At 36.5% G+C, this 15,188-nt stretch overlaps 1 protein-coding gene across 9 annotated transcripts in view; it reads right to left on the reverse strand.

Moving 5' to 3' along the window:
- The window catches only part of GPHN (gephyrin), a 296,954-nt gene that overhangs the window by 140,989 nt on the left and 140,777 nt on the right, over positions 1 to 15,188 (reverse strand). For 8 of the 9 annotated variants that reach the window (XM_055715679.1, XM_055715678.1, XM_055715675.1 and 5 more), the window contains one exon: positions 590 to 682. The exons of the other annotated variant lie outside the window; for it this stretch is intronic. In XM_055715679.1, coding sequence (XP_055571654.1) covers positions 590 to 682 — 93 coding nt within the window. The remainder of the gene's footprint in view (positions 1 to 589; positions 683 to 15,188) is intronic. 9 annotated transcript variants of the gene reach the window in all.

A 15,188-nucleotide genomic window follows, 5' to 3' on the forward strand; every position in this document is an offset into this window, starting at 1 on the left:
TTATAACTGGAATGTAACCAGATACACTGTGCAACATTTACTGCTGCATGTTACCTCCACCACAGTGCCTGTTTAGCTTTCTTTGACAACGTGGTGTCAAGCAAAGAAATAGCAGCTTGGCACAGAATTTTTTCCCTCTGCTATGTGCCTCACACTCTAACCTATAATGCAGTAGTTGTCAATGCAGTAGTCTGCAAAGCAGAATTAAAGGGTTTCTCCTCTCTGACTTTTTCTTGTGCAGGACACAACAAAAAGCCACACAAGTTCTTGCTTTGCAGTGTTTGTACTGCAGTGCTAAGGAAAATTATGCCAAAAAGCCATTAGAATTTTGTTTTGTAAGGGGACTGGAAATCCATTATGCTATGCTATATTCCAGTTTGAAAATGGTTTTGAGTCGGAACCCAAGGTCAGAGTAATTCTCTTGTGCTACATTCTTTTTCTGCTTCCAAGTTGAGTATGACTTGACCTGTCCAGAGATACTGCAAAGTAAAGTTACAGAAGAAATTTCAAAAAGGTATCACCCCCTTCCCCCAAACTCATACATTTCTACACCAAAGGGCAGATTTTTCTTATTCCAGGACTATCTCACCTCTGGAGTGACATCTCGTGGTGCAAACCCTGTTCCTCCAGTTGTTAAAATCAAATTAAGTTCCTTTTCATCACACCAATCTATCAGCGTCTCCTGAAAGAGAACATGAATCCTGTCAGATCTAACAAGTCATACGTAGGATACAGTTACCTCAGAAAACACCTGAATACTTGAAATGTCTTAGAAACAGACACACACACATACAATAAATAGAGGGAACTGTAAAATTACTCATGGCTTTTTATACAAAGATTTTAAACCACTACTTATAAACAACATATGACAGACTAATTCAAGTAGCCTTCATAATATTTTTGGACATGGGAACTGAAATTCTGTTCCCCATCTCTTGGCTTGAAATGGAAAACCAGAATTCAGCTATTCATTTATATCACTGTTTATTTTGATTTTGAGACATAAATATAATGCTTTACCACATGTTAATACAGTATGTGCATTTAATTCAGATTAAATGGCTGATTCTTATTACAGTAACTTTGGTCTCTGTGATTGAATTTTTAATAGCGTGAAAAGGGCAAGAACCACATATTTGTAAGCTTATCTACTAAAAGATGCAATAATACATCTGACACAGAAATACAAAAGATTATCTATAATCATCTTTTCTACATTACCTACATCATCTCAATAGGACTGTGTCTCCCAATTGCAAGGCTGAACTAAAAAAAGCTTAATAAATCTGTCATGTAAATTCAATGACTTACAATACTGGAGAACTTACGATACTAGAGAAATGTTTGATTTTATTTTAATTCATTTTTTAAATAACCTTTTAAAGTAGTTTTCAAACTGTGATAAAAATCTGACATAAGCAGAAAAATTACTTGGTCTCAATATGATTGTATTGCTTATCCTTCATAGTCTACTGTGGACTAGAATGTCTGCTTGGAGCTCAAAATTAGCTGCGTTACATTAAGTCTACTCAGGTATTACACAGTAAAGTATCCATCTACAGAAATTGGTCAGATCAATTATTTAGACTGTTGTCCTTACTCTAGCAAAGAAGTCTCATTCTTTGAAAACATCTAGGGCACATTTATGTTTCTGGAATGTTATATATCAGGGAGGAACGAACTATTTCTAAGACTGTTGATTAGAAGCTTATTTATCATAAAATTAGATCTGAGCAATATACTGATCAAAATGCTTAAAACGTCGGTGGTTATAAAGCTGCCTAGAACATTTTAAAAAGCACTACCAATTTAGATTAATCTTCAGGTGTATGTTCTGCAGGCTTAGCACTGCTCTGTAACTTCCAATTAACACAGCCTCTTCTAAATTGCAGGTAGAATAATCTTTTGTCTGCCTGCAAGCCCCATCATGCAAACATGTGCCAGGATTACTTGAAGAAGTGGCAAAGCCAAAGGTTCTGTCTTTGTTTCTCCTTTTTTTACTCATGTCTTCCACTTCCCTTTTTGCCTTATGTCTTGTCTTTATTAAAACCACATTCATTTTTCCCTCCTCTGGAGGATGGCATTCTAATTAGGTGGGCTGTAAATTACCAGAAGTTTCTGGTTATACAAACATGTCAAACGAGCCTGAGAAAAGAACACACATAATGTCTCAGACATGCACATAAATGAACTACTAAGTCTGAATTTTGACTTACATTTTGAAAAAATGTGAATTACAGTAGTAAAATCATGCTAAGTCTTAAAATTGTTTGCTTCAATAACATAGTTATGTATCAGAAAAATTATTTTAAAGAGGTGGCATCTTCCCTATCTTATCATCCGGAAACATAATTGTCATGACTGAACAGCTACAAATTTCAGAGAATACCTGAAAGAAGTTCCATGTAAAAATGGAGTTTGGCGAAGTTAGAGCTTAATATAATATATATTTTTAAAAATTATTATCATTGAGAAAAAATTGTCAGTATAAAACAGGAGGAAGAGTTTTTGTGGTTTTTTTTTTTAATGAAGCACTTTAGGTAAAATAAAACCTGCCAAACTCCCAACTGGTTTTGCAGAGAAAGTAAATCCTTCCTCTGTTCTCATTTTGCTACAGTTCAGTAATACTCCAGTTAACACGGAGAAAACTGTCATGTGGTAGCCTACAGAAAGCTAAAGAAATCAGCATACACCCTAACTCTTCAAATAAACCAAGCAGTAATTAAATGCCTACTACCACTATTCCATCGGTGTATGTGGGCAGACGTGATTCTCTATCAGCTTCTAGTTACAGTAAAGAAACATAAGCTTTCAGTAAGAAGACCTTTGACTATGAGGCAGTTAAGTTTGGGTTTCATTGTATTTCATAAGTGTAAATTCAATTGTACAGCTTAGACATTTTAAAACCATGGAAAAATATCTGAGATTGATATTCAACTTATTTATTTTCTCTCCAGCCTACAAAACTCTATCCCACAAAACGCTGTCATTGACATTTTAAGTATCTAAAAAAGGAAGCACCACCCCGATCAAGTGAGGACAAAAGGCTACTCATATTCACTTCGCTGCTACCAGCAGCCCAGCTAGATTTGCCACTGGCTTTGCAGGGAACTGAATTTGCTGTGTCTTCAAATGAGAATTCCTCTAGGCCAGGGACCTGATAGCTGGCCTTCCTGATGCTATATAAGCAAAATTTTTATATAACTTTTCAACCAGAGAAAATGCCACGAAATAATTTTTATGCATCATTCTCCTCTTCTATTGTTTCGTTGATGATAAGCTTTCAAGATAAAGTGAGACTAGGTTAATGGGTTATGTAAATCACTGTCACTCCATTCAAGTCAAAGGAATGATGCTGATGGATACAAACTACAGTATCTGCCTCTGAAAACTGTAAAACTAATACCAAATTTTAAAAAGCCAGCACAAAACTACAGACCTCCAGAAAAAAACCAACCAATAAAGAGCTTAATATTTTTAACAATTAATATCCTGAAACAAGCTTTATCAGCTATTTTCTAGTGTCAAGGTAGACAAGGAGAAACAATTAGTCAGTCCCTCTAAGCACATTTTTATTTCAAAAGCACACAACTGTGACTCTAACCAGATTTCGCTTAAGTCCTAGAACCATTATAACTATTTTTACACTGCACAGAAATAAAATGTCAGGCCAGTTGCCTCCTTAAGCTTTGGATTAGATCTGGTGTCCTTCCTCTCTACTGATTTCTTTGTACTTTCTCTTTTACAAACACATTTCTCTCATTTAAATAAGAAATCCTTTGTTGTAACATACAATTTGTTTCCATCTCTTGCTGCAAAGAGCTCTTGTTTTAATCAGCCTCCTTTCTCTCCCAATTTGGAACTACTTGTTGGGCTGCCTATGCACTGCCCAATCTTGAAATCATTTCAGTTACAACATGGCTCATCAGAAACTTTGCTTATGATCTGCTTGAATTTTCTCATGGCCGGTATTGATTTCACTAGTGCAGAAAAATCTTGCCTTATTCTTTCTCTGAGTTCTTAAGTCTTTCACATGTAAATTATTTATTTTAAGGCCAATAATGATTCTTAACTTATGGAAGGAATGCCTACAGTGTGTGGCACAGTGCAGAGACCCTATGCTTACTGCTGATACGTGCTTGGAAATTCATACAGGCACTGGTCACATTAACACACAGTAAGTCCAAAAGCTGTACAGGTGTGTTCTTGTGGCACCACACTTAAGCTAGTGCTACTTGACATAAAAAATAATCAGTGAATGGCATAACACTTACAGATGTACTTCCTTCTGTGGAGCTAACTTAAGCATCTCAATGTCCAAGATGCAAAACTGCCATTATTACTCTAAGTTGCAAAAGGCAAGTTCCTCCTGTATTTAAAACAAATTCTAGGACTCAAGCATCTTTTCACTAAACCAACCAGCTTTGACTGGAAGGATTCAAGAGAGAAAGAATACATCATAATTTAATTTGGTAGGGTTTTCAGCAGCTATTCATGTTTATCATGAAGTATTTGTTGTGTTTCCAGTAATTGTTTCTTACTAATCATGTCTGTGGGATAACACCCCCACCATGGTACGTAAGAAACCTGCTCACAGAATGCACAATGGTAATGGTTAGCAAAGTCAGGTATTTTGTAGCTCCATTGAGGTACCATCCACTAATCTCTGCAAGTAAATGAACAGGAGAAATAAATAGGAATTCCTTTCTGGAATGAAAGGAACAGTTCCCTGACCTTTGGAGACAACTGCGGTTTGTGACTTTCTTATCTTAGTAAAATTTTGCAGTCTCTTGCAATAAATCCTTATGACATTCATAGGCACTCTACGTTTCTGTTCTTGATTGCTGCTTCACTTAAATAATGGAGTAAAGTAGTTCTACATGTTTAATTATTTCCTTTTCACAGTGACAGAGAGATGCATTTGTTGACACTATTACAAACCATGGCGTTAGCCAGGAATTTGAACTTAAGAAAAGTTGCAAGACTCCTGCAGTCTTCTTACTGCTACTGTACTCTGTTCTTCCACATAGATACAGAGACTATGAGTAATGCCCTTAACTGCAGCAGAAGTACTACAAAGCACTATGGATGGTCACTATGGATCAGACTAAATGTCTACACAGAAAAACCGAGGTCTTGAGGGCTGTTCCTTTCCTGTGATACTACAGTCCTATAGTATTTGTCTTTTTGTCCTACCTTTGCCATCACTTTACTATGAGAGTGTTGTAACAGTCCCATGTGTCTATGCTTCCAAAATGATTAGAATACATCCCTTCAAAGCAATATTATGGTGCTTATTCCTGAGATTAATGTCTGTACTTTTTTTCTTATCAATATGTCAGTTCCTTCATAATACATGGATTGTAAAAATAATTCTCAATACACATGCATACTGGAATATGAGATGTACACTGTTACCATTTAAAACATTCTTTAGGAAAGAATAGGGAAACGCTAAAAAGAATATGAACAGGCAGGTTTTCATAAATAATCTGTACAGATTTCTTCTATTCTATATTCAGTACTGAAACTGGCTAAGTAATTCTATAGGTAACGAACAAGTTTGGTATTTTGGCACATGCTAGATTTTTCTAGCATGGTGCAAATTTGAAGTCACTTTGCCTTATATACACCATCTAAAATACATTAACAATTAATTGAAATTGCTGAACAAGTATCAGTGTTAAATAATGAAATTTAGTTATGAAACAATATACATTTACTTACACTGGACTTTGAAACAGAAGTACGTTCGTATAAGCTGTTTTACAGACATACATACTATCCAGAAGTCCTCAAAACAACTTTATGTGACTGACAAGATCATTGTGGCTTCTGGGAAAAATACTGCTAGTGCTTAGAAATGCAAAAGTCTGTGTTCTCCACCACAAATCTTTCAAAACTGCAAGCTTTGTAAAATTATGTAACTTCTACATTTGCAAATAAATCCTGTTCACTCTAGGACAGTATGTTTCAAAATGCAAGGAAAAGACATGTAACAGTAAGTTCTTAAAGCTATAATGATAACTTTCCTTAGATATGTAAGTCAAATAAGAGCTGTTGTATAAAAAGCCACATTAAGTATCAATTTAATCTTCTTTTACAAGCTGTGTACTAAAAGGGTGTCTGAGATAATTTTAATTTATGAGTATCTAACACCATCAGATAGAAGCAATAATAGTGAATGAGAATATGGAAAAACATATCAAAGAAGAGAAACTCTGCATAGTCGCAGATTTGCTAAGAGAACTGGATGTCACTTTGACCACTGAGTTTCAGGAATACAGGAATCGGCACATTAAGATCTCATAACAACCTTTACTTAGTCATATGGCTTGTACTCCAGACCCCAGGGGCTCACTGAAGATTAGCTTTGATACTATGGCATGAGAGCGCATACATTAACTGCATGAATGAGAAATTCACATCACAGCACACACATACAAAGCAGGATAAAAGAAAAAGATAAGGTAAAAGTAACGGATTTCTTTTTTTGTATTATTTAGGAGTTCAATTCTTCTCTATTTGGCTGACCATGGCTTGTCTATTAATTTAAAAGGGAAAATCAGGTACTGAGGACCATGCAAGAACATGAAAACCCATAAAGCAAAGGCACTGTAGGAAAGATAAAGAGCTGAATTCAATAGTTTAAAAAAGAGGGAAGGCCTTCGAAATGTTAATATAATCTTGGAATTAATTTCATATTTTTTCCCTATTTCTTGCGAAGCTTTTATTTCTCATGCTTACAATCTCCTGTTGCTTGAAAGCTTCACTGAAATGCAGAGGCATGAAGATACTCTTATATGCAGCATAACAACTTTGCAAGTAATCAATCTCTAAATGATTTAAGAAAAGCAGAGAAAGAAATAGTAAAACAGCATGAGAACACGCTCAACATTTTCTATTACCTCCACCCCTTTTCTCCTTCCCCCACCAACAAAAGGCAGAAAGTAAGAGAAATGTTAGGAAGATGTTCACAGTGTAATCAAGAGTGTAGTCAAGAGACCTGGATGAAATGCAAGTATCTCTACGTGTCTAAACAGACCTTTTAATCTTGCGAGATTTTACTGAACATAGTAGTCTTTTGAAGATTCTACAGATGTATTTGCAGTATTCAGTATCGTAGTCATTTTGCATTGGTTTTTTTTTCTAAATAGTTTTCTAAATACTAAGCTAATGTATTAAAATAAGTCATAAAAATTTAACTTTTACTGAAATGCAAAACTAAAGAAAGTAATAAAAATGTACTCTACAAATGGCTTACTTTTAAAATGTAAATTTAATAAGCACTTTCCATTTGAAATAAAGTGCAGCTATCAAATACTTCAAGGTTCAACGTAACTATGCAGCCTGTAACATAACGTTTTTTAAAAAAGTATTTCACATCTTCTAAAAGCTAAAATTCATGATAATTATCCCTAAAACCAGGGGGGAAAAAGTAGGCACTCAAATGTAACGCTCAACAGAGTTCATCTATGCAAATGCATAGAAAAAGTCAAGCAGAGAGAAGTGCAAACCACCAGGACTAGGAGTGCCAGTGCAGAAGCAGTCTGCTTTTTAAGGGCTGAGACTGGGAAATTTTTTTTTAACTATTACACTGGAGGCCACATACAAGATTGACTCCACAAAATAAACATGCAGTTTTAAATGTTTTGTGCCAATTTCCTCTCCAAATGACAAAGGAAGGATTCTTAATTCAAGCTAACTACCTTGACGTATTATTTTTAGTATAGACAAGAAAAACACTGATTTTATTGTATGATTTAACAAATTGAACTAAAAACTACAAGGACATCTGGATCAGATACAAACCATGAGTCTGCAAGTGCAGCAAGGCACAAGATTTGTTTCCTTCTGTATGAAAAACTGTTCCCATCTACTATTGGTACCACTGGTATCCTCCTAGAGTGCATGCTAAGGTCTTGAAATCATGGCTACTCACTGGAAAGGATTGGTCATTCCAGCATAACAGTTTTCCTCAGATGCCTGGAGGAAGGGATGGAACTTAGTGCTGTCAGAAGAGTCAGAATTAGATATTCTCCAAATACATCTGTTTCTTGAAACAATTTTTCTGTTCACTCTGAATTTGGCATATATATATGTGTGTGGGTGTATATGCACACATGCTTACCTTTACATAAAGATGTACTAGCAAAAGTACCAAAGTTCAATGTGTCTCATTTCTGTCACGTGTAAAAACCTCTCCAAAATATGTTTAGTTACTAAAATAAGTATTACAGCAGTTAATAAAACCCTGTGTTTTTCTTAAGAATTTATTTTAAATAAATTAAAAATCAATTAAAAGAAAAACATAATGCCTTCTTGTCAGTATTACTTTTCCTAGTGAGAATCTTGACATCTAATATAAATTCCTCCAATTATTTCTACAAGACCACAAAATATCAATTAGAATGAAAAGGAGAAAAAAAGCACAAAGCCAACTACATTAATCCAATACTGCTCACTAACAATAGATAACCAGAAACTCTCTCTCTCCCCTGCTCTGGGCAACCTGTTATCAGAAGATACAAATGCTTGGGTTTGGAGCCATAAACTTCAGATTAATTGTGCAGAATAAGATGGCTTTTTTCACATTTTCTTTTCCTTGCATACATTAATATCAATCTAAGATTGTTTTCTTCTCAGAATGTGAAAAGGCAGCTTGATATTACACACAAGAAGTCAGTAACTTTCTAAAACTAGAGTTGCAGTATTTTATCCATGTGTATCCACATCTACAGCACTTGTATCTCATGCACTGCAGATCAGAAGTTTCACCAAACTTTGCTGGCTGTAACTAAGCCCAGATAAACTACACCTTCATCTTATCAAAAACAGAAATGGCAAAGCCACAGAAAACCAACTGTAAATTTCTTTGAGCTGCCAAGACAACACTAACTGCTTCAACCCTCAGAAACCAGCAAAAGCATGTCTGTCATACAGGCAAAGGTAGTATGTCTCACAGAACTCCAAGTACAAACACACAAGAACTGTATTTCTGTAACAGCCCTCAACTCACATAACCCGCACTTCTTAAAAACTGTATTTTGAAAATAACTACTTGAAGAATTTGCACGTATGTATTTGCATGCAATGACAGCTACATCTACAGTTTAAGCCAGGTTATACCCTATGTCTACTTGTTCTGTTTAATGGGCAGGAAATGCAGAAGATTTAACATTTTTTCCACAGCAGGGTTCCTTGTGGTTTTTTTTAATCACAGAAGCCTTGTCGTCATTTTTTAAACTCAAACATTTGCTTTTCTGTAACTATGAAGTTTTAAAGAACAATATAATTGTAAAAATATAGTTGATTCTGACTGAACACAGTTCAGTTTCTAGTTTCACCTCCTAACAGTAAATGCAATCTGACATGCTACTTCATGGCTACAGTTGCGTAAAACATCACTTCCTTTTACTTTTTGAATAATATTACAACCCAGGTAATTTCAATTTTTGGTGTAGCTCTCAATGTAAATGGAAAATTGAACAGAGTGAAAATATCCAGATCTCTAAAAAAGGTTAGGATGTGGGGCGGGGTGGAGTGGGGAAGAGACAGGCAGGAGATGAAACCACTAGGAGAGCCAGGTTGCTACTCAGTGTAATGTAGCTCATGGCATAAACTCCCCCACATGTGCACTGCTCATGCATATCACCTATAGAGTCAATGAATGAAACTGTTTTCAGAATAAAATCTACTGCTTTACCTGTGAAAATACAGTAAAGAAAATTTACCTACCAACGAAGGGCTGCTGTACTGTGAGATACTTAGTCCATACATATACTCTAAGAGTGGGTGGGCTGGCGCCTGCCCCGGGGTGCCACGGGAGGGGCGCGCTAGCTCCTTCCCCTCTTCCTGCTTGGGTCATGAACACAGGGCAGAGTGCATCCGCCACCACTGCAGTTCCTCTTACATGCACAATCAAACCTGAAAGAGATTCAGAAAGAGGGGAAAGGCAGGTAGGAGACTAATGTACATGCAGACTATACTTCTCAAAGAACACCAGTTACTGACTAGTAACCTTTTTTCTTTGAGTCTGCATGTACATTCCCGCGATGACTCACTCTGAAAAGTTACTTTTGCCTTCTACCACCCAGACGGATGCCTGAGGACTCCCACAAATAGCTGCAGCATCACTCCGCTGAAGGCTGAAACTGCCCTGGGTACTATCAAACTAACATAATGCCAGGTGAAAGCAAAGACAGAACCCCAGGTAGCCTTAGGGCAAACGTCCAAATACCATACAGTACAGATACTGTTTGCCCAGAGATCTACTAGAATTTGCTTTGGCCATGGCGGCGGGGGAAGTTCCTCGAGCCCACACAGAGTCAGAAAGCCATCTGAACAATTGTCGTATGAAGTCAGCTGAACTTCTGGACATTCCCACAATGGAACAAGCAAAGAAATAAACTAAAAGACTTGGACCTGTGAAGAGAAATTATAAAGTCCTTATGAAACCATGAATTCATGAAGTATAAAATTCTATCAGAGAAGCATAAGATCTGGAAACAAGTACTGGAGGACTAATTGCCTAGCCGCTCTGGAACTTTGGCACCACTTCAAGAAGGAATTTCGGATGACTAAAGAACAGATACCCTGCCCTGATAAAGGCAGTATATAAAATGACAGCCATAAGGACCTGTATATGCTTCAGCAACTGGCTGAGAAAACTGTCACCAGATGTACCACTTCCATAGACACAAGCAGAAAGAATAAGAATTTAAGAGCTCAAAAGCTGAAAAGGAACCACGATAACACAGTGGTTTTGCAAGACTATTCAGTCATGAACAATTCAATGCATCATGATCAGCTATTAGGAAACTATGAGTTGTGAGAACAGCATGAGTGTACTCAACCAGAGAGAGCGCAACATGGTACCCTCACCAAAGTACAGAGAGGAATCAAAGGCACTGTGTATAACAAATAACCTGAAAGAGCTGAGATCAAAGCAGCAACAAACACATCGTAGAAAAAATAGTTTTTTCATAGAGTATGCATGTCATAGATGACACTTTCATGCTCCTGGGCTATCATTACTCTGGAGAGCAGTAAGAACTGTCTACCCTAGAGACTGATTAATGTTTTGACATGGAGGGTCCTGAGATTGTCACAGACTGAAGAGCAGCCAGGGAAGAGCTAAAATACAATGTCTACGGATACTAGAAAAGAAGAATACCTCCACTGTCAGAATAAGGTGAAACTACCCAAAAAATAACAAGTTTTTCTTTACTGGCTATTTCTCTATATGTGTGCCAACTCTGGTAACTTACAATCAATGTAACATAAAAGGAGAAGAAGCATTTTGCCAGCAAAATTGCTGTATGGCTTTATTAAGCCAGGCAGCTGAATGAGATGCCAAACAAAGAGTGTATTTTAGCAAAAGCACAGGCAGTATTGCAAAGAACAGACCTACTTAGGTCCTCTAAATAATACCCCTAAAGGAAAGAGAGAAAGTCACTTACAACCTCACAGAAATTTCCTTGGGGAAGTAGTTCACCAAATTCTATAAATATTATATTAAATTAGGCCTGGATGGAATCTCAGTTATCCTCTCTCTCTCTGCCCAGTTCAGGACTATTTTGTCATTCCTAACAGACACCCGTCTGGCAACACATACTCTTAAAGATCAGTAAATGTTTTACTTCTGGACAAATGACCACTGGAAGGGCAAGTGAATAAACTGATCTAAATGACAATCTGAACTTCTGGAAGTGATGTAGAAATTTAGTGTAAAGTATGACTTCTATCTTACGAAGGACTGTATATAGATTCAAAGGCACATCAGGGCTCACAATCTACTGTGCGCAACAAAGAAAATTGTTATGTCAAACAAGTACAACTGTGAAGAATCACGTTAATTTTCCTCATTTGAGTTGATTCTCCTATTTAAAATGGAAGTCTGATAATCATTGTAGGGTGAAGAGAACTTACGTGTTACCAAACTGGTGGTATGAAGTGCTGAACTAGCTGCTGGATGTATACTAAGCTCATGAGTTTCCAGTAACTCTTAATATTCTAGAGTACTGAGAAACAAAGCCACCACAGAAGATGGGATTCCTCCTGAAGAGAAACCATTTCCATTTTGTAGTACATGTAATGGTTATAGACCATTTCGTACCCTGAACCAAAACGCTCTGTATGTTTAAATAGTCAAGTATGTTATTACACTTCACTTATGAAAACTGAGGCCTGAATGATGCATGTGTGTATTGGTCTGAATGATTTATGTGGAGAAAAAAGGCAGAACAACAAGAATAGATGCTCATAAGCTCCCGAATTCCAGGTACTAATACTATTCAAGCCAGAATGGAGTGACTGTAGTAATTCAGATGCTGTGTTTTCTTAATCGTAACAGAATAAGGGTATTGGTAGATAAGCACAGATCTGAAATGCATGGAATTAAAAATACATCTCCCTACCAACTCAGATGCTCTTTCCCTTGAGAGAAGAAATCTTTGCATTTCCTGATGTTATCAACCAAATACTAATATTTGACAAATAATACTGTCAATACAATTGCCTATGTAGATATTCAGAGAAGGATCTGTTAAGAAGACAGGGCAGCATATTTTGAAGGTCCTGAAGATAACAGATTGCAACAATTATTTTATGGCAAGCACAACAATTCCATAGATGGGAGTCATTACACAACGGATGGATCTAGCACCTCCCTGCTTGTTTATGCAGTGCACTGTGATGGTGCTATTCATCCAAAATTCACTGCTCTGATCATCAGTGTATGGATACAGAACAGCTCTCCAATTCTGTCTAGCAGCATTTACTAGATGTCCCTCTTTTGCAATGAAGAAACCATCACTACTGACATCTCTACATATTTGCACTGGATCCCCCTACCAGCTGAGAGATTTTAAGGTTACTATCAGCTGTATTCATTCTGTAACACCTCATTATAATGCTTGAATTAAATGTAAGGTGTGTCAGCCAACCAGTGCATGTACAGGCTGTGTGACCTAACAACAGGCATGACCTTACTGTTGATCCATGATTGTCCTGGCACTGTTCAGATCATTTGAGAAGTGTTTTTTTGCCCTGGTGAAGCCCACCAAGCAAGTAATAAAATCTCTTTCCTGAATATAAATTAGATGGGAATTATCTGTATTTATCCTCCTACCACAGTGCAAAATAAAAAAGTATTTGTAGGGAACCCTCAAAGTTATGTGTGAGTTGATGGAGAAAGAATTCTTGTACAAATCAGGTCACTACCTGTGAGCATGCAAAGATACTTATTTTTCCCCAGGTAAAATTACTACTACAGACAAATAAGGAACAAATTACAGAGTACCGCTTTTAGATGGTAAATGACCTTCCAGGTTTAATAATCAATGCTAGACTTAGCTTCTAGAAGATAAAAAAACATCAGGAAGAAAGCCCCTTTATCCAAAACTGAGCAGTGTCCTTTAGTTCTGCAAATATAAGGAAGGTACGGACATCCTGCTTGTGATAGGGATATACAAACAATGGAGATAAAGGTTTATGGAAGAAAGGAAAGGAGATTGGAGTATTCTGGAACTGATTAGACTGTCTGAACTTCTTCCATTATCTGTTGAGTACAAGCAATCTTGGAGACCCTGCAAATGATTCTCAAAAGGGGTAAGGGAAGTATAAAAATCAATTGAGATTCATTGATGGTTCTTAATGCAAACAACATGTTGACACCTGCTGAAGGCAATGAAAAATAAATAACTGTGATCATTACAGAAAAAATTCTTTTCCCTATGAGCCCTTGCTGTTTTCTTACAGAGACGGAGCACAATAGAAAAGTAATAGAAAGAACTAGTAATAGGCTGGCTTGCTGATTAGGTTATTGATTATTCCTGAACTCTGGAGTATAAGCATCCAAAGACTAAAATGTAGTGAAAGAACCTTTAGGCATGTATAAGACAATCCATTACTGAACTAAAAAGGCCATCCTCTTCAAAGGGAAGACCTGTTCAGGATTCAGTCTATGCATAATCTCACTTACAGGCCCATAGGATTATAGCTATTACACAATACTAGGTGAAAGCTGTTACCATAGAATTTGATGAGCTATCTCCTGCTTCCATTGCAGCTTGCAGAGGTGTCTTAGCATTAGCTGATCCCACTGCAATCAAAGACTTCAACTGACTATTATACTCAGGAGAAAACCTGATGCAGAACAACTCACATCAGAAAGACTTCCTTCCCTAAAAGCTGAAACTTTCTGGTCATTTCTCTTTTGGAATATTTTTAAAAGATGTTCATTTATTCTTGATACATGCAAACAAAATTACTTGGAATCAGGTGGTAATAAAAGCATTCAAAATCCTAAAGAGATTTCAAAATCACCTTCCAACTGTTTCTGCAGCTGGTATAAATGAAGCTAAAATCCACCATGATACTAAGGTTGTTCATACATGCCTTTATGAGTATTGGAAATCTCTTAGGCAAAATAATGCGCAGAACGTCAAACAAGCTACAGCATTTTTGCAGAATTCTTTGTATTGTAATCTCCATTGTTTCTAAGGTCCTAAATTCTTGGAAATTATTACACACAGAAAGATATGCTAACACTCTATTACATAACAGGGATTATATTTATAAAATAAAAAATGTCTATCCCTTTGAACTGAGGTGGAAACAACTTTGTAAGAAGTCAGCCTAATTTGGTAAGGTTGCTGTAAATGGAGCAAACAGAAGCTTAATAACAACTGCTTCATAGAAGCTCAAACTAGTCTCAGAATGTTAACAAAGCCATAGAAGCTAACCAGGACATTAATAAAATTCAATGCAATGTATGAAAAGAGCTGGAAAGGATGATTCTAAGCAGAATCACTTGTCATCTCTTGGTTTTGTAAAGACATATGTCAAACTTCACTTGATAAAACATAAGAATCATAAAAGAAATACTAATCAGTACTATCAGAATGAGAAAAGTACAGAATGCTTTCTGTTAAAGGAAAAGCAACCCTTACAAATGCTTGCAGTGACCATATTGAGGCTCTTGACTGCTGCAGAGAAAGTCTTGGTATATTCAAAATCCTTTCCAGTCTCACAATTTCCAACACTGTGGTTCTTTTTGCAGCTATTGGTTCTATGACAGATTTTTCAAACAAACACTGCTAATTCCAGAGTAAGAAATGCTTGCACTAAGCATGCAATCTATACAGGTAACCTTAACACTTAATCTTGAATGAATGATAGCT

Source organism: Falco cherrug, chromosome 7 (assembly GCF_023634085.1).
Source record: "Falco cherrug isolate bFalChe1 chromosome 7, bFalChe1.pri, whole genome shotgun sequence".
Taxonomy (NCBI): domain Eukaryota; kingdom Metazoa; phylum Chordata; class Aves; order Falconiformes; family Falconidae; genus Falco; species Falco cherrug.